The sequence below is a fragment of the Lissotriton vulgaris genome, chromosome 4_1 (assembly GCF_964263255.1).
Source record: "Lissotriton vulgaris chromosome 4_1, aLisVul1.2, whole genome shotgun sequence".
NCBI classification, from domain to species: Eukaryota; Metazoa; Chordata; class Amphibia; order Caudata; family Salamandridae; genus Lissotriton; species Lissotriton vulgaris.
Window position 1 is genome coordinate 1,966,875,182 of NC_141691.1, and position 24,101 is coordinate 1,966,899,282.

Consider the following 24,101-nt stretch of genomic DNA (forward strand, 5'->3'; position numbering starts at 1 on the left):
TGTTGGGGGAACCTGAACCGGGAGCTGAGGCTGTCCTCAGTCTCCAGATCCGGAGGACAACAGTGCCGGACATTAGTGCCTGACATTGTGGCCTCTGTCTAAGGTTGGTGGCTGCCTCTACCTGGACCCATGCTACAGGGTGCTTTGTTGTGGAAAACACTGTGACAAGATACAAGAGGTTTCGTGTTCTTTCTGGTCATCTGCAGCAGACTGTCGGCTGTACAGCAGGTCACATCTCCATTTAAGGGGAAAACATTTCTCCAGACGTAGAAATGCACCAGCTTTCTGGGTCACGGGGAGGATAGCGATCCCACCCTCGTGCATGTGCCGTCAGGCACCGGGATATCTAATCGGTACGGACGAAACTAAGTAACTGTTTCTTCCGTGTTAGCTGGTTCTGTCTAATCAACAAGGCGCCAGGTGGGGCAACATGCATCGTTGGCTGGTGGAGTTGAATTACTGAGGGGATGTGTCACGAGGTGTAGTCAGAGACCTGCCACTGTTTGACCTTTCTGCTATAGGAAAGTCCGACAATTGCATAGGTTTGTAAAGAGTATATACAATGTGTGTTTCATTTTTGATTCCAATAGAGAAAGTTGACTTTTGTGTATAAATGTACAGTGTATATACAAAGTTTATCTTGTGTTGATTTTAGTGTGTGTGTGTGTAATGCACAGACAAGTGTTTTTATACATACTGTGAGGAGTTTTCTTGTGGCTTGCATAGTCTGTTGCGAGGAGGGTGTTGTGCCCATACTTTACACTCAAGCTCTCAGGACAAGCCTGACTGCTTGGTTCCAAGCTATCAAAGGGTGAGCACAGGTAATCGGACAAGTGTGTTGTACGCATCCTATTAGGAAAGATAGATTTTGACTGGCTTCGATGCGTCCTAGCCAACCCAAATCAGCTGGGTCTAACAACCATGTATTATTATAATGAATAATATAACTGATGCCATTCATTGCAAGGATATTGCAATAATACTCAGGCAGAGTCAGCCAGCTGCATAAAGGAGCTTGGGTGGTTTTCCCAACACTATGGACTTTTCAGATGCAATACTGAAGCAAGTAGGATTCACCTCAAGCTGACCTTTCAGAGGCGACCACGACATGTAGACTTTCAAGGGTAAGTATGGCCAGTGTAAAGATTTAAAAAGGTGTAAAAAGTGTAAAAGATCTTGGCCTTACCTTAGGCACCCTAAACAGAATGACTGCTGGGCCATATAACCTAGCTCTTACATATGAACATAGTTGTTTCTGCTTAAACCATCTTAAACTTGTGGCTACTCAACTTACTTGCTTCCCATTCCACAAAGAGGTGCAAGAAGATTTACTGGCGGTAGTAGCACTTTACAAACCCTTAAAATAAATCTATCTCATGGTCCCTGGACGATAAACTCTGAAGTCTTGTATCCTGTCCTGCAGATTTTAGCAAAACCGTGCCCTGGAGCACCACCTGACTCACATGGCGCACTTTCATCCATCTGCAAAGTCAAACAAAACTTCCTCTTGGAAACTCCATACTTCGCAATCATAGACACACGGGATCATTCATTCACCCCTACTGCAATCATTTAACACTCGGTTACGTCTCAGGTCCAAACACAATATTGGACCACGAGTATCAGGTTGTGGAGAGCTTTAATACCGTTTTTGATATAAACACATCTATTTATTTTATAAATATTAAGTTATATGACAACATCTCAGCTTGTTGTCGGTTAATACATTTGACAATATCATCTACCATTGATTTAAGATCAGCAAAATGCGTAGCAAATACAAAAAAGTGTTTTTTTCATAAAAAAGCATGAACATAATTAAAAAGAAGCAAACAATTCAAAACATGCCAAGGGAGAGGCACACAAGACAACCCCATATGGCTTTTTCCACTGCTAAGCTGAATGAATCATAGCTCGAGACGCGTGCTTTTGCCATCTATTGCAAGCCAAAGTTCACCAGGTTTAGTCCAAACTGTGGCTTACTCTCATGCCAAGAGAGGGAGGCACTCCAAGGGTGATCTTTTGTGCTGCATAAAACACGAATTCTAGCGTCGCTCCGGATAAAAGCGCTATATAAATCGCACAGTACACAGATTGTTCTGGAATCATCTTTCTGTTTGTTTTCACTGCAGGGAAGTGATTGATATGTGCCTACCTGTTTACTGCTCCTCTGTCCTGTGGGAAGCAACGATTTTGATTTCTCGGCAATTTTCTGTAAAGGAATTAACAAAAAAAAGATGGTAGGAAATAATGATCTGGATCAAGCAGAGGCAAAATGCCACACTTACGCATATTAATCGCTGCGCGTTTGCATTAGAACAGAAAGTGTCAGCACTAAAGCCAAGTGGGGAAACTGCTTCTCCGAGTTATTGAAGCCATTTCGACTTTAAAATCTGACAGCGTTTTCAGAGCGCTGAGAGCCTAAAATGGCACCCCCGGCTGCGCGCGTATATGCTTCTACTTTTCAGCTGGCGAGCCCGCGACTAAGCTGGGCACAGAGAACACTGAAAGAACAAACTAAATTTGGCACACAAATGTAAAACAAGCATATAGTCGTACGTGGGCGAAGGGCCACGCGACTGCTCGAACAGGCAGATGTTTGCCGTAGCGCCTACATTTACATATTACATATACAAACAACTCACTGCTCACACAAATGTACAGATAATGGAACGGGGGCGAGGGGGCACGTGACTGCTCCAAAAGGCAAGATGTTTGTCGTAGGGCCTAAATTTACATATTACAATGCTCACACAAATAGATATACAAGAACGTGCCGTGGGCGAGGGCCCACGTGGCTGCTCGAAGAGGCAGAAACTTGTAATGGCGTCTATATTTACATACAACAGAATACAGACATAAAGCATTGCTCACTTTGAGGTCGCGTGTAATGAATGGATGGAGGCAGCGGCCCGCCGGAAGCGGGGTGGGAGACGCAGAACATAGTGTACAGTTTGTGTGAAGCTAAGAGAGGTCTGTCTCTAAGTTGGGCGGAGGTAGTTTGGGCGAGAAAGGGTCACAGTCCCCGAGAAACACTGGCTGCATCCGTGGGTTATACTTTGTAGTGGTGTTTTATCAGGGTCGGATTGGGATCACAATTTGGCCTGGGCACTGACGAAAAAAGTGGCCCACATTCAAGGGGCGTGGCCCACATTCAAGGGGCGTGGCCCACATTCAAGGGGCGTGCCCTTTCATGAAACACCATTTGGTTACACTTTGAGGTCTAATTTGTAGAGAACTATTTAGTAAATTAAGCCCAGAATCACAGGTTGTTGAGCAGACACTGGTACTCAAACTTGACTCCCCATCTCTGCAACTCTGGCATCAGGCCACATATGCCTATGCACAGACCAGAGACATTTTAAGGCATGGGCAATATGTCCTCTGGCCCAGGGGCCCCAGCCTTTCAGGGAGCCCCCTGATAGAGCCAGCTCTGTTCTGCAGAGAATCTTGCCCTAAAGACAATGCATACTCCTTAAACAGATTGTTTTAAATACCATTTTTTTAATGTATTTTTAATATGGGCGATGAGTAAGAACCTATCACAGATATTTTGCAGAAAAATGTGTTTAAGTTTCATGCAACATCCATAAAAAAATGTCTTTGAGATCAAACAGGCCATCACAAATGAGAAATGGGAGGATGTCACTGAGATTATTTTCAGTAATTTTAGTGAGCTGCTACTGTGTTGTAATATTGAAAACACGCTTCAATGTCCTTGAATATTAGATGTCAATACATTAAGAATTTGGACAAGTATGGTAGTGCACAGTCCAGTGACCAGCTGAAAGAGGGCATCAAAGAGGTGAAATTGGATCATGAATTGAAATCTGTTCCGAACAGGGGGCCTAAAATCTGGTTGGCCCAGGGTCCACAAAAACCTTAAGATGTCCCTGGCACAGACAAGGAATGAAAGTGGGAGGATACTGTTCTTGCCCAGGACACAGGGCCACGTGACAATGGCCTACATGTTGAGCAACTAAAAAAACAGCAAGGCCCCTTTCTGTCACAAAATGATTCCAGCCCTCCAGCGAAGGAGCACCTAATAAGCAGGAATCCCCTGCTATTACTAAAATACTCAGCCCTCCCCAGACCTTCAGCTCAGGAGCACATGAAGAGCAGCAAGGCCCCTGCAATTAGTAAATTAATCAGCCCTCCCCAGCCCTCCAGGCCTCAGGGCAATGTCCGGGCAGGGGAGCACAAAACACAGCTGCTGGGTCATCCATGTTAGCCAGGGCATGTTAGCCAGGGGGAGGCTGAGGTGAAGATGGTGCAAGTTCCAAAAATCACCTGGCCCCCACAGCGAGACCATTCTTCCTGCCCATTATGCCCTGAATGTGAAGGGCTGTGGGCGAGGTGTTAAAACTAACACTGATTCTGAGCTGCGTGGGCCCCAGGGGGGGCCAAGGTATAAATGGCTCAAAGACCTGAGCAACACCTGGCCCCCAGGGAGGCCGATTTTTGCAAACAATCACATCTCTCCAGCCCACCCCCAGCGTGATTGCTTTGCATGCAGGGGGTGAAGAGAGGCCACAGCGGATAATCGATGTACGGCCGCTCAGTGAAGCTGCATTCATTTCTCTGTCTCTGTCTCCTTTCCCTCTGTGGGCCGTTTTTTTTCCTTCCCTTTCCTAGTCCACAGTGAGCACTCTCTGTGGACTGGGAAAGGGGAGAAAAAAAACGGCCCACAGAGGGCACGGAGACACCGGCCCTTCGGCCCATGCCCGAATGCCCGCAGTGCCAATCCGCCCCTGTGTTTTATGGTGGTGCGGGTGGTGTCCTGCAGCAAGGATAGAGGCCCGACAACCCGGCGGTGGTAAGGGGCGAATGTACCCATCATTACTGTTTTTACCACTCACTCACATGGTGGGAGAGAGGGCACCCGTGTTTTTCCTAAAGGGCACCTAGCAGAGTATTGTATTTCGGAAACATCGTGAACATTGATATTGAGGTAGGTTTCTGGAAACTTCCCAAAGTTGGGAGGGATTTTTCTTTCTTTTTCAATTTGAGTAATTAGGTTTTGCGGAAGCAATCCTTAGAAACAAGTGTATTTCACTAGAGACTCGAGCACGAAAAATCATTTTCGGGCTGGTATGTTCACACTCTTGGAAAGTTTAGCAAACTTAGCCAGTTTCAGAAAGCGCAAAACTGGGTGGTGCAAATATAATTTTCTCAGACCCATCATTAGGATTTCGCCTTTTGCCAGGCAAGCAGGGGTAGAATCTAAGTCTTGACACTCTGCTGCACTGTAGTGTTGGACAATCAAGGGCTGCTGGGAGTGAGCAGAATAGCTTGGGGAGGGGTCTATGGCAAATGTATTTGGGGCGGAAACTGACTAATCAATATCATTAGCGAGGTTTGTGGATTTTCTTCTTCACACACCAGGCCTTTGAAAGGCCCGAAGTTCTGTAGGAGACTCAGACACTAGACTGCCATGTGACTCCCTTCATTTAGTCTGAGGAGGGTCGGTGGACTGATATATCGGCTCTAGGAATCTTTGTGTGCCCTCATAGTCACAGGGTCAAATAAAGGTAGATCTACTCAGTCTTTAATCTTTCTAAAGCCAATAAAATGAGTATCATTAAGTTGGGGCAAAATAAGCATCTGCTATTCACCTCCAAGATGGCCCCTCTGGGTGAACGTGTGCTGTGCTAATACACATGATGCTATGTTAGTTCTTTTTGCATTTCACGGGCACCATTTGGGTCAGCATGACTCCTGATTTCACTCTCGCCAAGTTCACCTGTGATTGTGGTTCACTGTGTGCCACACAAGCACAAGGAGGGAATGGAACAGTCTGAACCATCTCTAGCAGGATGCTATGGGCACCCACAATGCTTTCGGACATATTCAGGCCACTCTAAGGGGCGTCGCTGGTCTTCCCCTGACTCTTGGGGCAACATGTGGCACCATATCCACATTCCTTGAATAGAGGAGCAGTGTTCCAGGCTCAGGGGCTGTCCACAGAACCGCACATTGTGATTCCGAGAGTGAGGTTCACGTCCTCTAGAACAGGACAGGAGCGTGCCTGCGAGCCACCATCTAAAGCAGAGGATCAAAGATTGGTGTTGCCTGTTCTTATGTAGGGTATTGTTTGTTGGGGATGGGGGGGCTGTAGCCAGCATGCTAGCATCAGTTTGAGATCTCTGTCCACAGCGGAGCCATCGACATCAGATAGTGCAGTGTGCAGAGGTTTAGATTTGCCGTCGTATTAGTAGACTGTATTGTATTGAGTCCCTTCTACAAAACGGAGAGCAGGGTGGGCCAGTGAGGAATCTGCGGTTAGATAGTCTCTACAAAACAAAAACTAACACTGGCACTTGGAGTCCGCTCTTTCAAAAGCAAAAACCAAGGAACGACGACTAATTAATAATCTCTTAGTGCATATTTTTATTGGGGGGAGCAGCAAATCCAGTTACAAATCCAAAGGCGTGGAGCTGGGACCAGTGGGAGACGGCAGTGCTAAGGACAGGGAACCCTAGAGAGCAAGCACAATACGTGGTAGAACACGATATAGGTGCATTACTACAATTCTGAATTTTATGTATCGCCTGCAAGATACCGACATGCACAATACTGTCATAGTAAGCAGATGTGGAAGTAGAATAGCACATCTGCACTCCTCTGTGCATGCTTACCTCGCTAGGTATACTGCTGCCAGTTGATATTTTCATAGTAAGTATGTTGATACACAAACCAAGTAAAGGTGGGAGGGACACTCATTTCATCCAGGACAATAGTACAATGCTGTGTGTGAGAGGTAATAGATCAATTACAATTTTAAGCAGATAAAGGTTACCTTTTGCACCGTCCCGTAGCGCTGGATGGCATCTGACAGCTGGTTTTTTAGCCTGTCCAACTGAAGTCGATCTTGCTGTAATTAATAAAAAAAAAGAAGATTATGTGGATGAAGTTGTACAACATGCATTCATCACATCACCAGTTCCTGAGAGGGGCCTACGTGATCTTGAAAGCGAGTAACCTGAACTAATATCATACCTGGGATGCAGGTAGCGCTAGGTGTCTTCTTCTGTCACACTTAACCCCCCCCCCCTTCAAGGGTGACCAGGTGTCCCGTATTTGCCCGGACAGTCCCGGGTTTTCACCGGCTGCCCCGGCAGATTTCGTGAAATGTAGCTCATGTCCCGGTTTTTAAAGGGTTGACTGAATAAGGGCGGGAGCTGCTTTTTTTACGTTTTCCAAAGCAGGGATAGTTAGCAGCTGTTATAAGAACGCAATTTAGTTAACAGCCAGGATACTGGCTTTAAAAATTGCATTTCAATTATGTTCTTACTGCCGCTACTGTAATTCTGCGCTGATGAGCGCTGTCATTGTGTGCGCTTGATTTAAATGCAATTTTAGTCCTAGTATTTTTGTAAAACGGGTTTGGGCTTTACAATTCTTGTCACCCTACACCCCCCACTTGATGCAACACATGGTCTGTTCAACAGGTACAACAGTTTAATTCATAACAGTGAGATATATATCCCCTTCTAGCGAAGTGTGTGCAAACACTGGTCTAACAACAATCAGCCCGCAGCTATGAGACAGACTGGCTTCTCAAACATTTATTTTTGCTGCACAACAGTGGAGTCAAAAAGCGTGGTCACTGCCAATGATTCTTATGAATACAAACACTTCACACTGAAGCTGTAGGCCAACTTCTAACATTCTGTTGAGGTTATTAGTAAGGCAACTGGAATTATGGGAATTAAGTGTTGCTGTGGCCGCAGCATTTTCAGCATAATCGTGGATTTGCCACAACTGTCACTTTATCCACCATTTGCTGCGTAATCTACAGATTGTATAGAAAAAAAGATGTTTCTAGGTCAAAAGGATCAAATGTTACTTAACGCCTTAACCGCAGCGGCAATTCCGCCGCCGGGGGTTCCATTATGTGGGCAGGGCCGCGTCGGCCAACGGACATACGCACCACTACGAAGGTAGTGCGCGCAACGGCCATTGGCCGACAAAAGAACGCAAGGGGCTAAAAACATGGCAACACGTGTTGCTGCACAGTGGAAGGCCCTTTGCAAAGGTTCATAAAACACTTTTCACTTGCTTATTGTTGTATGTGGGTGCAAACTGGTACTAATGAACAAGTTACTTACTGTCTGCAATTCCTTTTCTGCTCGACTCCATCTAGCCGCAGGTTCCTCGCCTTTGATTTTCCCCAGGCACCAGACTAGATCCGGAAACTTTTGAAGTAATTCTCTCATGCAGCTCTACATCAGATCGGTCCGCTTCAGGTAGGACATGCCCATATATAAGTGCCATATTTGTGCACTGGCATCAGTTTCTTTCTGAACCCGGTCCATGCCGTTGGGTGTGGAGGCATCAAAATAAGATAGTGCAGAGTTTTAGATTTGACATCTTATTATTAAACTGTATTGAGCCTATTCAACAAAACGGAGATGGGGGTGGGTTAGTGAGGAATCAGCGGTTAGATAGAATACCTACTACAAAAGACATTACTGAAGGAAAGAATGTAATCGTCTGATAGAGACTTCTAACCACAGACCCATCAACCTGTGAATAGATACAAAGCAGTACACCTCCTAAGGAGGTAGATCTGTGGAAAGACTCAGGCCAGGAAATTGTAGAAGACAGATCATAGTGCTTAGTGAACGTATGGAGGGACGCCTATATAGCAGCCTATAAATGTCCAAAACTGGCACACTGTAAACCAACTCAGTGGTGGCAGCCTTTGCTCAGTTGAAGTGAGCGCACAGGCCTTTTGAGGGCTGCTACTTGGCTAGCCCATAGCAGATCTTAAAGTAGAACACAATCCATCTGGAGATGGTCCTCTTTTGCATGTCAATGAGGGACTGCAGCACATCTGATGAAGTATGTGGAGCAACTCAAGCTTGGCAAGGAAAGACCACACTGGTGTCGGCCGCCATACCCAAACAGTCAGTTGTGTCCAGACCTGAACAGATTGTGTACTTTGCCATTTCTTCACCATCTAAGATTAGGCGTTGTGGGGTCGGTCTAATCTCTTCTGGGACAGCCAGCAAGACATCCACATTCCATCCGAAAGGCATGAGGTGTTGACCGATCTTGGGGCATAGCTAGTACTTTAGAGAACTTGACCTGAAAATGTTTCCTTCCGTTTAGATTCCCTGTCCCTTGGAATGATGGGGAACTAATGGGGGTTCAGGCAGTTGGAGGACGCCTGTACAACCAATCTTTCTGGGCTGGAAAGCTGGAGTAGAAAGTCAGGTCTTGAGAGGTAGGACCATGCCATCTCGCTACTAGTGAATTTACTGAAGGCCAAGATTCTGGTTTCATCCAGGTCCCCACCAACACATCAATGACAGCCTCATTTTAAGGTAGCAAAGGTTCTTGACTGGTCTTTGTCAGATTAAGGACCTCAGGGCCTTTTTTTTTACTTCCTGCATAGGGAGAGTAAGGTCAAGGACTCAAGCCATCCTCCTGATCATCGTGACTAAGAAGGCAGAGCCTTAAGTATCCACAGCCTGGTTTGGGAAATCTAAGTCAATGTCTGGTAAGGTGCCCAGGTCAGTGGCTTACGGAAGGTCTTCAAATAAATTTCCTTCTTCATAAAAATCACTTCTGTATTCACCACTGTCGTCATCATAGTGGTGGTATGTTTCTGGGTTCGACGGGGCATAACATTGCAGTCTAGAGGGTACAGGCTGAGCTTCCGAATCTGAATAAGCATTGGTGACGTCAAGGCTCAGGTCTGTGGCATCAATTGCGGTGCCGTGGATGGCGTCGAACTTTGTGATGGGACTGGTGCCACAGCACTGGCCTTGTAGAAGGAGCCAACTTCAGGTGAAGGTCGAGTGGTGAGTTTGATGTCAGAGATGGACCAGCCAACTTAGTTCCAACAGGCACCCACCTTGGATCCTTGTGGCTGGAAGGCATTCCAGCGGGATCCGGTAAGGTACTAAAACTTTAGGTCACAGACTATTTCAGCCGACTCATTTTATCCACTTCAGCTGTCCTCTGGGATAGGAGGTTGAGCGGAAGCACTTCAGTGGTCTTCTCCACAGCCTGGAAGTACCCGGAGCACTGAGCGACTCCAAAACCTGCAAGTGGTGGGATGTTGGAGGTCCAAGTTTTGAGTTTTTGTGTTACTGGTTCAAATTTCAGGACCTACATGAAATACACAACTTCAATTTGGAATGCTCCTTGACTGGGAATGCTTCCTCCTACAAAGTTTGGCGATGGCTATCTTGCATTCACGGTTGCAGATGGCCTTGTGGTTCAACTCACACAGCAAGGACATGACTGAGTCATGTGAGATGCAGAGACACCAGAGGCATACGTCCCAACTGGCACTGACATCTGTTGATGACAGTCACAACATGGTTTACAGCCTGTCATTTTGTGACCCATATCTGCAAACTGTAAAGAAGTGTGCCCTGAGGGAAAAGGTCTGTCAGGTAGACAGGCTGCTATCACCGGATCCACGACAGAAGGTATGTAAAGAAAAGAGCTGACACCAGCTCGCGGAAGTGGTGCATATTTGGAGGCCCAAACGTCATATTCGGGGTGGAAAAGATTCGATGTAGAGCTACACAATATCATCTACTGATGTGAGAGACGATTGCCACAAAAGTTTCTGGATACAGTCTGGCGCCTGGGAAAGTTCCATAGATGAGGAATCGGAGGTTAAAGTTTCTATCAGAAAGAAGTAAAACCTTTGTCTACACAGTGCTAACGTGTGAACATCTCAAATTTATGAGCAAATGAAGTAAAACCATCACAACATGTGCTGCATATTTTGCCCTCTCTTGCCTTATAATTCCAGGAGACCAGGTTATTAGTGGTGAGAGCTAGTTATTGCATTTATCATGATGGTAAAAAAAACACCTAAACAATGCTTCTTTGTCAGTGACTCATTGTCACTACCAGAGCAAATGTGGCAAGGCTCCCCATGCAAATGTCACAATATCAGTATCCCTCTGCCTCACTATCAATGTCAGTGCCAGGGTCCTTGGAGTAGTGTCCTCATGCCCATGTCACTATCAAAGTCAATATCTTTGCTCCCACACCCTGTTCCCAAGTAAGTGTCCCGTTTGAGTTGCCCTAGTTTTAGTGTCCTCGAGTACGTATCACCGTGTCCGTTCCCAGGGTCATCTTGTCAGTGTTATTGTCCCAGTGTCAGTGTGTGAGCATTTGCTCATCACCATGCCTAAGTCAGTATTCAGTTGTCAACATCTGTATTCAAGCGTCAGTGTCTCCCTGTCACATTCATCGTCTGTCTGCGCCCCTGCGTTCCTGTCCTTAGGTGTTACCCAATGTCAGTACCTACTGCCACCATGCCCGTGCCCTACTATTCCACCGACAGTAGCAGAGTCCCTTTCTCAGTGGGTGCACGTGTTCAAGTGTCCCTGTCACAGCAGGTCACCCATGTCAGCATCCCTGTCTGAATGTCAGTGGCTTCATCCAATGTTCCTAACTTCTCACTGCTTCAGTGTACCAGAGTCATTTTAAGAGAGTCAGGGTCTTAAGGGGTGCTTGCTTGTTCAGTGCTTATACTACCCTAAGGTCACTTCAAATCCTGATCTGTGAGACAAAGGGGAAGCAGGGGACGTGATAGATAGAGGGCCTTGAATGGAAGGATGGAAGAGCGTTTAACTGCTAACAGTGCACATGTAGGGTGAAACATTTGCCTTAAATATATATTTTTCATGTCTTTATCTCTAAAGTATATGTTTTAGCTTGCGAAGAATTGCATTTGAAATGTCAGGAGCTTTTAATTAATAGCAGCCATTTGATCTTCTTGCCATGCCTGCTGACAAGAGAGCTTGGAGAAAGGCACATTTTTTTTGGCGATGGCCGGGCCCTCCGCAAGGCTACAATTTTGCTATGGTTGCCATTCCTCAAGTCACTGATTTCCCAAAACTTATCAAAAGAGGTTTCTATGCTAGAGTATCACTGTGGGGAATATTTTAAAAAAATGTTCCAATCTAGTAACTCTGTCGTGCTTCTTCTGGATACTTCACCACAGGTAACTGATTCTATGGGGTTGGGTGGATGAGTTGGACTTCTGTACGTAGTGAGCCAATAGTCTCGTCTCTCAAAATGTACAGTTGCTGACAATGTATCATTATATATTTTTTAAACCTGTGTGACCTGAAGGTGCTTTATGGTTTCAATACAAAAATTAAACACTGAAATTGCCACATTACAGTTGGCAACACAATGAAAGCATCTTCTAATGACTAGGTCCAAGCAACATTTTTGTTATACCAGTGTAATCTTGCATTTCATAATTTTGCTTGTTAAATGAAATTCCTAAAATGATGCCACATTACATAATTACTCACCGTTCACAGCAAACACTTAACAAAAGCTCATGGGAAAAAAACATGAAGGAGCTGAACGCAAGCACGTGCAGTTTTTCGTGCTTTTTTTTTAGTACAACATGCGTCCTCACGTCCAAAATGGATACAAGGCCACACTGTACAATAAAATTTAGCCCTTAATCCAGGTTTTGTATTTTGTATAATTTTGCATAGTTTTTCAGAAAATTCATGTAATTATGCCACAGCAAATTATGTGGATTTTACACACCCTTACTAATGACCTCATAAGTGACAGTGAATTGTTGATGAGGCCAGAGCCCATATCGACAGTAAACAACTTGTTAGGGGTCCTGTCCTCAATACTACTAGACCAAAACCTTGACTGCTCTGATCCAAGCATACCAAATGGAATTATTGGGAAAAATGCTGAAGCATCCTTGCCGATTTTAATATTTCTCATATATTTATTTACCCTGGAATTCTCTGCCTAAATGAATGGTCAAGATATACATAAAACTGACTCTTCAGAGCCCACCTCATACTTTTTGGAAATACAAAAATCTCAAATAGTAAAGAAGGAATTTACAGTAAACCAGACAAAAGGCCTATTTGGAGTAAAGCTCTATTTTCACGAACAGTTAAGAGCAATTCCATGCAGTAGTTTTTGCTATATCAGATAGTACAATTTCCTAATGGACATAAAAAGTAAAACAATACTTTAAATCATCCCTAAATACTTTTTCCCCCATTCATTAATCTGCACACAATTTGAAAAGAAGTAAAGCTGGACTAGAGAAGAAGCTGCCAAAACCTGTTTTAGAATTGTCAAAGGAAATCAACAGCATCAAATCCAAAAGTCAATTCCTGTGGAGGCTGCAAATCCAGAGCTGAGATCCCAAACTCTGTGAGGCTCTCCAAAGCCACCCCAGGCGTTGGATTAGACACAATTAAAGCAATACCTCTGTATTTTCTAAATGCTACTTACCCGGGAAGATCCCCGGACTACCTCGGAGAGCTGCCTGATCGCTTTTGTGCTGGTGGTGATTGTTTGGTTTGTCTCCTGCTGTGTGGCATGCCTGTCAAGAAAGGACAAGAGAGGCGGGTTTCTTAAAGTGCATCGTATCTCGCTTTTCCAACATACAGGGTGAGAAAATGCTGAAATTGACATAACTTGTTAAGAGAACTTAACAATTCTCTTGCACGTTAAGACACATCTCTAATTAAAAAAACTTCTTAACTCTGGTTAATTTAAAAGCTGTCATTTTGCCAGGTTATCTCCACCATGGTCACCAGATTTAAACAAAGTGTGTGTGGTGGAGTCACAAATGTCGGGTGGGTGTTGGTAATATATGACAAATTCTAGAGAAGCACCACCACCAATGGTACTAGCAGCACTTAGACTTGATTTACATAGCACAGGGTCATATCATCTTCCAGCACTCTTAATGCATCAGGGAAGTAGCGACTGGAAACTCTCCAAATGGGCCTATTCTAGCACAAGATTCCTAAAGTGCTGGTGTGATTTAGTCCCACGCCTACAGATAATTATAGCATAGACACTTTGGAGACTGTGTTGAAATATGGACTGTATTAAATAGAACCGTTATTCTTTAATGCATTAAGCTACTGTTTATAATTTAGTAAACAAATTTATTGCTGAAATTAGCGCAATGCGAAACTACATCTGTTTTACAAGTATGTTTACAATCCTCTAATGAGTACACAACGTTATCTAATTAGGACTGTGGCAGTTCGAGTACTAGGATTATTATTTTTCCACTATTCTGCATGATCTTTTGAAATATGTATCTGGTTATCCCTCAATGTTCCCCAAGTCTAAAGTTTCATTCCATACCCATCCTTTACATGCAAGTGGTTCAATGTAACTCTATCGTTATACGTTAACTTGTCTAGGGTATTAATCTCAAACAAATACCCGAGTATTCGTTTGTCAAAAAGTAAGATTATGATAATTGCAAAGAAGAAACAGAGGATGATGTCACACAAGTGGACACACAAAGGAGACTCACTATGAAGTGTGGTTGAATATTGCTTTTTGGGAGTATTATTTTCCTTCTACTTCGGAGGTCACACATGTAAAGCAGTGTGTCTTGGCACAAGGTTAGGTATTCTTTGTCAACATAGGTTAAACAATGGCACTGCTGCTCTTAAGGCCATAGGAGTCTAAATGCCATCAACTTTGATATATAGATTAAGAAATATTTCTATTCATAATTTGATTGTCTCTAAAAATGGAAGCAAAGTTGTTGAATGCTGCTTTAATTGCAGAAAAAATTTGCAGCCAATTTCGGGCAGCTAAAACGTAGGACCTGGGTACCCTAAAAAAAATGAAATCTGGAGGGGACATCGCAAAAAACACAAGCATGTTTGTGATTTTTATAATTTAGTACTGCAGGGTCATATTTTGTCTGCCCCGCTTTCTTATCTTGTCACAGAAAATACATATGATGTTTGCTTCACTGCACTGGTACAGTCAATGTTTGGAATGACTGTATATTTTTGAAAGTATTATCACATATTTATATTTTTATGTCATTTGGACTGTCTTGGCCTCTGAGAATGCTAATAAATACCACAAAGAAATAAATGTGTCACTCAGCAGGTTACTGCTTAGATGAGAGATAAGAATGAGCAGGAGCAGAAACCAAAGCACAAGCTAATATGTTGTAAAAACGGAATACAATAATTCCATGTGACTGCCTGTAGATCTAACAGGGGGTTCTGCTTCGACCATTACAGGTTTCCAACAGGATTCATTTGGGAAACCTAATTGAGAAAGAGGCATGTTTGCCTAGATACTTGTATGTATGTATGTATGTATGTATGTATGTACGCATGCATGCATGCATGGGATCTGGGAAGTGACTCAGTAAGAGGATTGTTCTTTTTTTAATTTTATTTTGTTAGTAGAAAGAGAAGATAAAGAAGACAAACATAAGTAGCTATAAATAGGAATTCAAATACAATGGCATCATACATTGATAATGCATTAGGATAATATTGCAGCAAATCAATGAGACAAAGTTAAGATTAGCAGAGATACAATGCATGTAGTGCCACGCTCAAACTCTATTAATACCACCCAATCAAGCTCTGATATGAACACTTTATCACAACTCCACCTTTTTCATGGGGAGCAACACAATTCCCACTTGGAAACAAAGGGAGATCACAGCATGGTCAGCAAAACTATTTGTGATAATTTGATAAATCAATCCTCCTAAACACTAGGGGATCAAAAAGTTATCTATTCTGGATGCTGCACTATGGCTAGTAGTGTAACAGGTATATTGTCTAAGTGGCAGGGATGTATCCCCGCAGACCTATCAGACGAAAATCAGACTTACAGGTGGCAATAAAACCTGCTGTTTTGGGCTAAGACTGCCTTATATTCTTCATTAAGGTATTCCATTTTTGGGTCCTGGGGGAGATTACATTCCCCACCCATAATAATGGGGCCTTTGAATAGCACTACCATGGAATACAGATGTTGCGAGGCCTCAATCTGGTCTGGAATTGGACGATAGTAGTTTACAAATTTACTAATGTCAATCCGCACCAGGGCCCAGACCCAAAGTCATCATCCTAAAGGGTCCTTCAAACAGCTGAGAATCTCCACCTTTAATGAAAGCCTAATAAAAATAGCCACCCCAACAAGCAGCATTTGCAGCATGTCTAGGGAAAAGGTGGCTAACCAGCTCATGGAAGCAGGAGCAGCTTAAGTACTTACAATGCTTTACCCACAACAGACATAATGGAACAGTCTTCTTCATGGCTCAAAGTATATGGGCTATGACCTGATGGAGACAGATCTACTCCACTAACGTTTTGATAAACCAGGCATTCTCTGTGCACCTAAAATTCAGGTTAGGCATATCAAGGGCATCTGAGTCCAAGAGGTCTTCCACTTGTGCATATGTACGGGCTCTGGGAAGAGGCTCAGTAAAAGGATAGTCCTTGAAGGAAGCCTTGACCTTTTCCTTAGCCCCCGGTAACATATATCTTCAGTCTTCGTGGGCTAAGGCGGTGCTGAAAATGGCTGCCAGGGAGGAGCCGGGCAGGACATCATTCTCTGCTTCCAAGACTATTGGACCAGAATGCTCACAGACAGTGGTTTTCTTATACTAGCTGTCAAGTCCATAGCCAGTGGGGGTACAGAGGCACTGGTGTCAAGGTCAGAGATGTCAGAATCACAAAGCCAATAGGTCCTGGTCCACTCTTAGGAACAAGCCCGGAGAGATGAGGGGAGAAATCCTGAAAACGTAAAAAATGGCCAGTTGAAAGGCACCAACCTGCAACAAGTTGTTAAATGCAGCTATGTACAATGGTTTAAGTTTATTAAGAATTCAGGTCTCCTTGGAAAGGAAGAGACTGGCATGGGGGACTGAGCTGCAGTGTCTCAAAAAGGTCCTCAGAAGTGGGACAGTTTCCTCTACAAAAAGAACTTCTCCTTTCTGGAACGTTTCTTAGGCTTTTGCAGGAAGACTCTTAGGAGAAATGTACCCTCGTCAGAAGATGAAAGCAAACACAAGGAGATGATGGACAGAGCGCTGAAACTTTTCGGACACTAACCCCTAGTCACAGACCTGGGTTGAATCCATCATCGTTCTTTAGCTCACTTCGCCACCCCAGATCAGACCCAGCCATAAGTAAATCAGTCTTGACCCTGTTCCACATGGGAACAGTCCAGCCCAACTCAAACTGCCAAGCCAGGTCTTCCCTGGACCGGAAACACGCATCCTGGTACCGGTTTCGGGGTAACACCCCATATCAGACAGGTTAGCTTGAATCCAGTGGAAAAGTGAGCAAGGGACCCATGTCTGGGCATACACTGTCGACTTCGGGCAAACAAAGCAAACACATGGAGATGATGGACGGAGAGCTGAAACTTTTCAGACACTCACCCCCAGTCACAGGTCTGGGTTGAATCCATCATCGTTCTTTAGCTACCTTCGCCACCCAAATTCAAAACCAGTCGCAGGATGCTGGTTTCCAGTCCAGGGAAAACCTGTCTTGGCAGTTCGGGCTGGAGTCTTCCCATGGGGAACAGGGCAAAGACTAATTTGCATCTGGCTGGGTCTGAACTGGGGTGGCAAAGTGAGCTTAAGAATGATGATGGATTAAACCCAATTATTTTGGTGCTCAATCGTCACAAGTTTCCACTTCACTTCTAGGAGACAGTTGATGTTAACTGTCAACTACCTGGGACTGAGGGAATAGTGATAGTTTGACTGTCAGTGACTAGCAAGTAGCACTAAGTGGCATCCTCGCAGAAACTAACTGCGAAAGCTAACTGACCTACACTATTGCTGGTAAGAGAAAGTCTGAGAAACCAAGATGTCTACACCATCATCTGGAAACGTTAGATTACCTTCTGAAATACAGAAGAAAGCTGTTACTGATGTGCGTCCAGGGCAGAAGCAGGACTGGCAGGGCCCAGGAGCTCCAGTGATCTATCAATGCAGTTGCTGCACTGCCCACTTTGGATTTGTGGGAAATAGGGGTCAGGTGAGCAGTGCGTGCTTTCCAGCAGGCTCGAGTCTAGGTGGGCCTACTCATACTGGGGCAGAAAGCGTGGCAACGATAAACGTATTGGTTTGCTAAAGGCATTTGTGAACTGCAAAATAAAGGTCTGTCTGCAGCCACTGAGAATTAGGACTTCAGAAAGGTCAGCTTGACAGATACACATGGTTCTTGCTTCTATAATTGTTACCTGTACATTAGTTTATGTTCCTGGCGTCGCTTTTTTAGAGGTTAGGAAACTCACACCGAATTTGATTAACCATAAATCAAAAGCTGAGGAGAAGTGTTAAACAGACAAATAACAGCTGCATTAGAACTAGGAGCTGACAGCCACTGTGTCATGAACTATCCTGTACTCGGAGAAACGCACATTATTTTTATGTGATCAATATTGCTTCTCTGTGCCAGAAGGGCTTTCGATTCTGTATGTTGTTCATTTAGAGTTGCTTTGAAAGCCTGGCTGTAATGAATTGAGTTAATGGTTGTGGGGAGGGAAGCCCAAAAATAGGAAACAACCACAGTTCTTGACAAGGAGAACCACAAACTCACTAAATTATCCTGTGCTTAACCCTTTGGTACCTTAGCACAAAGCATTCAGGCGTAAAGTGGAACCAATGTGTAAAGTGTTTATGCAGCACATCAAACAGTGAAAGAGAAAACCAAACAAGACAAATCCGAAACCAACTTGGAAAATATACCAGAACAACTAAAATCCTATCAGTAAAACTGGAGATATTGAATTTTAAAGTTCTAAGTAGATATATCGCCTGAAAGGAAAAGGTGCAACTCGCGACCACCTGGTCATGCTACACTGAAGCAATGTGACAAGTTCAAGCCAAACGGCATAGAACTCAGGTTGGATATAGGGACCAGGTTAGTCCAGCTGTAAGAGTTACTGTCTAAAAGTCTGGCGCAAAGAGTTCTGTTTGTGGTGGAGGAGGTCACGAGGATCAGGGAGAGCGTCATGGATGGTTACCGCTGTAACGTAAAGAGCAGGCCAGGTGGAGCAAGCTGTCATCGCTGTAGTGCAAAGAGCCAGTTGGGCGTCGCAGATGGTCGATGCTGGAGCTTCGCATTGGCAATCACCACAGGCTGTCATTGCTGTAGCACACAGTGCAGATCTAGAGTCGCTGGCAGTCACTGTAGCATGAAGAGCTGGTCTTCACAGGAGCCTTTCATTGGCAATCGTTGCATGTGGCAGGATCTCTGCGTGAAGGGACTCGTTCACAGTTGTGAAGAACCTAAACTGGTGGAGTTCAGACGATGCCAGACATGGGTCCAGGACCTGGGTAGGCACCTCTTTGGGATCAGCAACTCACTCCAGCAGAGGCAAGCAAAGCTCAGGCAAGTCCAGTTACAGTTCCAGTCCAGCAGGTCAGAGGGGTAGTTGCAGGGAGGCCTCTGGAGCTTTGAGTGTCTATGTAGCTCAGACTGTCAGACGCTTGGAGTCACTCAGGTTAACCTGGGATGAAGGGAGCAGGACCAGTCTTCCTTCTCAGAGAGCAAGGCAGCCCTCAAGCAGCAGGGAAGTCCTTCTGTAATGTCAGCAGGTCCAGGATTGTTCTGATGAGTCACTCTGGAGGTCAAATATTTATACCTGGTGCAAGCCTTTGAAGTGGGGGGAGAGGGGGGCAGAAAAGTGGTGTCCCCATACTACCCCCACATCTGGAGGGAGAGAGAGAAAGAGTGACAGAGTATGTGTGTGTGTGTCAGACATTTTAAGTGAAAGTGGGGCTAGGTGCAGCTCGGCCCAGTCATCCTGTCAGAATGTTTTTTTTTGTCCACACCTAACCCCCTTTGTGTCACAGGGTGGAAGGAATACACAAACCCCAACACCAGGGGCATTTACAGTCATGTGATCCAGGGCACTAACAGAAGGCACCAACGGTTAGGACAAGAAAATGCCAATTTTCTAAAAGTGACATTTTCGGAATTGTGACTTGAAATCAGACTTTACTATTACAGAGGATTTTAAATTAAAATGTATTTCAGTTTAAACAGTATATATATCCGCTCCCAATCTAAAGTAATCACAACTTTAGGAGTTTTTCACGGACAGGACATGTAAAACTTAAGTACGCATGCCCTAATTTTTAAATACAATGCACCCTGCTCTTTGAACAATTTAGGTATGTGTTAGGGGTGACTTGTATAAATTAAGAAAGAAGATTTAAGCCTGGCAAAAAATGTACTTTGCCAGATCGAAATGGAAATACTGCACTACAGGCTGCAGTGACAGACCTAGGGCATGTTTTAAAAGGCTACTTTAGTGGATGGCACAATGAGTGCTACAGGTCCACTAGTAGCAATTAATACACAGGTCCTGGGTACATGTAGTGCCACTTACTAGGGACTTACAAGTAAATTAAATGTGCCAAATAGGTGTAAGCCAATTTGACCATGTTTGGAGAGATCACTTCAAGTAACGGTTAGTAGAGGTAGAGTGCACAGAGTCCTAGTGCCAACGAAAACGAATTCAGCAAAGTAGGAAGAGCGAAGGCAAAAGGTTTGGGGGAATATCACGCCAAGGATGTCAGGTCTAATACTGACAATATCTGGGGTTTGCGTGAGTGTGTGATAGGAATGTGCGGTGCTTGGGAGTCCCACAGACGCAAGGCGGAAGAGGGAATTAATTAACCCACATTTTGGATGTTTTAAAATGATGTGGGTTTTTGTGGATCATGTACAGACAGCGCCACCAACCTTTTCACTGGACTGATTGCCTACTGCCAAGGGGCGCAAGCTCAGCTTGTCTCTTGATTAGGCTGTTCTACTGTCTATGTGGCTAGGAGGTTGGAAGCGGACTGTCCTTGTAAGTCACTGTTTGCACACATCCAAGGGTAATGGCTTATTTGAGCACGTTTTATAGAGGCAAAGGCTCTGCTCACACAGTCTCCATTTGCACTTGATAATACAAGTCAAGTCAAGTCAGAGAATTTATATAGCGCACTACATACCCAGAGGGTTTCAAGGCGCTTAAGGAGGGGTGGGGAATTACTTGTCAAATATCCACGTTTTAAGTTGCTTTCTGAATGTTAGGTGGTTCTGGGTAAGGCGAAGGTAAGTGGGAAGTGAGTTCCAGGTTTTAGCTGCCAGGTAGGAGAAGGATCTGCCTCCCATGGTGGTCTTGTTGATGCGAGGTACAGTGGCAAGGGCTTGGTTGGAGGATCGAAGCTGGCGGGAGGGGGAGTAGAAGGACATTCGTGTGTTGAGGCATTCTGGTCCGATTTCGTAGAGTGCTTTGTGTGCGTGGGTTAGGAGCCGGAAAGTGATCCTCTTATTGACGGGAAGCCAGTGGAGGTTTTTCAGGTGACCAGAGATATGTTCTTTACGCGGGATGTCTAATATGAGCCTGGCTGAGGCGTTTTGGATTCGTTGGAGTTTTTTCTGGAGTTTTGCGGTGGTGCCGGCGTAGAGGGTGTTTCCGTAGTCCAGTCGGCTCTTGACCAGAGCGTGGGTGACCGTTTTCCTAGTTTCGGTGGGGATCCAACAAAATGTTTTTTTGAGCATGCGGAGAATGTTGAAGCAGGATGAAGAGACGGCGTTGACCTGTCTGTTCATTGAAAGTGAGGAATCCAGGATGACGCCCAGGTTCCGTGCGTGGTCTGTCGGGATGGGTGCTTTTCCAAGGGCTTCTGGCCACCAAGAGTCGTCCCATGCGGAGGGGGAGGTACCTAAGATGAGGACTTCTGTTTTATCTGAGTTCAGTTTCAGACGGCTGTGTTTCATCCATTCGGCTACTTCTTTCATTCCTTCGTGTAGGTTCGTTTTGGCGGTGCTAGGGTCATTGGTGAGTGATAGGATCAGTTGAGTGTCATCCGCGTAGGAGATGATGTTGAGGTTGTGTTGGCGGGCGATGGCCGCGAGGGGGCTCATGTATACGTTGAAAAGGGTGGGGCTGAGTGAAGATCATTGTGGTACGCCGCAGATGACTTCAGTGGCCTCTGACTTGAATGGTGGAAGGCAGACTCTCTGGGTTCTTCCGGTGAGGAACGAGGTGATCCATTCCAGTGCTTTTCCTTGGATTCCGATGTTTCTGAGGCGCTGTAGAAGGGTGCTATGGCAGACTGTGTCGAAGGCTGCGGAGAGGTCGAGGAGGATGAGGGCGACTGTGTCTCCATTGTCCAGTAGAGTTCGAATGTCGTCTGTTGCTGCGATGAGGGCGGTCTCAGTGCTGTGTTTTGCTCGGAAGCCGGACTGTGAGGAGTCGAGGGATTTGTTGGCTTCGAGGAAGGCGGCGAGCTGGTTGTTGACAGCTTTCTCGATGACTTTGGCCGGGAATGGAAGGAGCGAGATGGGGCGGTAATTTTTGAGTTCGGTGGGGTCCGCTGTGGGTTTTTTCAGAAGGGCGCTGAGTTCAGCGTGTTTCCAGCTTTCTGGGAAGGTGGCGGATTTGAAGGAGCAGTTGATGACGTCTCGGAGGTGCGGTACTATGATAGAGTCTGCTTTGTTGAAGATGTGGTGAGGGCAAGGGTCTGTGGGGGATCCTGAGTGGATGGAGTTCATCAGGCGGATGGTGTCCTCAGTGGAGATAGGGTTCCAGTCATTAAGGGTGTTCGAGGGGGGTGAAGGTCCAGCAGATGGTTGGGAGGGTTGGTCTCCGGGTTGGTTGTCGAAGCTGTTGTGGATGTCTGCAATTTTGTTGTGGAAGAATGAGGCTAGGGAGTCGCAGAGTGCTTGAGAGGGGGTGATGTCGTTAGAGTTGGCCGAGGGATTGGTAAATTCCTTGACGATGTTGAAAAGTTCCTTGCTGTTGTGGGCGTTGTTATCTAGTCGTTCCTTGAAGGCGGTTTTCTTGGCCGTTCGGATCAGTTGGTGGTGTATGCGGGTGGCGTTTTTGAAGGCGTCCTTGGTGCTGGTGGTTGGGTCTTTTTTCCAGGCCTTCTCAAGGGAGCGGCAGAGTTTCTTGGATTTCTTAAGATCATCGTTGAACCATGAGGCCTTCTTGCTGCCAAGTTTGCTTTGTCGTTTTTTCAGTGGTGCTAGGATGTCGGCGCTGTTGGATAGTACCAATCTTCACCATCCTTAAGTTCATGGTTTGGTCCATGTGCTTAGCTGACATTTTCTCTCCCAGATCAACCAGCCACTGCTACTAAGAAGATAATATGGATGTGGGGAAAGATAAGGGGTGAACAGATTTTCCCATCTGGCCTCCTACAGGGATTTGGCCATTTCCATATAATTTCACCATGGTTGAGCTTACAGGGTGGTACCTGCTAGAGGGAGCGAACAGTCCAGAGCCTCTCTGAAAGGGAGTCACACCCCGCTTCAGTGGACACAATCGAGCTGTTACCCAGAATCTACCACTTTGATGTTACTAAAGAGAGGGAGTGCTTCTTAAGTGAATGATTTCACTGGTAAGGCGAGAAAAGTTCTCTCACCAACCTCTAGGGATGTTGGAACCTTTGCTTACCCTTCCCGTGTCCCTGCCATACTAGACTTGCAAAGCCACCTGTAAAGGACTATGGTGTGCTCTGGTGAGGAGAGCTTGCTAAATATCTGAAGAGGACTGGATTTTCAATGACATAAAATACATTGACTTGATAACTCCAATAAAATACCGAATTTAGAAACCAATAGGTTGTGCTTTAATTGTGTTTTGCAATGACTACGGATTCATGAAATATAGTTATTTTCTGCAAAAAAAGACTTGTGTATGCTTTGTTATGCTCCGGCTAGGTGTTTAGAACTTCTCCAACCTTCCCTCACTGATGAAACCCTCTGAAACTTCGGAGTTCAAGTATTTTCAGAAGAGCTGCGAGAGTATTGGCATGGGAGACTCAACTGACAAAGCTGTTTTTGGGTAGGGGGAAGCCAGGTGTGCTGCAATTCGTTTTTTGGGGACAGTCTCCTACTGCTTCATCAATTTGAGTATACAGAGCAGGCGCCCAACACCCATTGAGCACAATGGGCTTCAGCCAAAACCCCCACCACCTCCTTGAGTGTGTCAGCCCGGGCATCTTTCAGTTGCACCAGAGTACTTCACAGGTCTTTAAAAGACCATTTACTTGCTGACGAGGCTTTGTTGTGTTTACATCCCTTCTTAGAGCCCCTGAATATCCGCTCTGCCCATTGCTGGCAGAATTAGCCCCCCCTGACATTTTTATTATCCTCCTCGAAATTTGGCTCCAGTTGTGCCTGATACAGAGTGTCTCATTGGTCAATGCAACCAAAGCCGAAAATGAAGCAATTGCATTAAATAAAGAGAGGCTATAACACCAAATCAGTCGCTAAATTCAGAAACAACAAGATTCTCTCACAGGCAAAAGGTGCAGT

At 45.1% G+C, this 24,101-nt stretch overlaps 1 protein-coding gene across 3 annotated transcripts in view; it reads right to left on the minus strand.

Moving 5' to 3' along the window:
- TSNARE1 (t-SNARE domain containing 1) overlaps positions 1–24,101 on the minus strand; it is a 1,291,163-nt gene that overhangs the window by 463,953 nt on the left and 803,109 nt on the right. For all 3 annotated transcript variants that reach the window (XM_086966282.1, XM_086966284.1, XM_086966281.1), the window contains 3 exons: positions 13,267–13,357; positions 6,800–6,874; positions 2,156–2,212 (listed from right to left, as the gene is read on the minus strand). In XM_086966282.1, the coding sequence (XP_086822408.1) occupies positions 2,156–2,212; positions 6,800–6,874; positions 13,267–13,357 (223 nt within the window). The remainder of the gene's footprint in view (positions 1–2,155; positions 2,213–6,799; positions 6,875–13,266; positions 13,358–24,101) is intronic.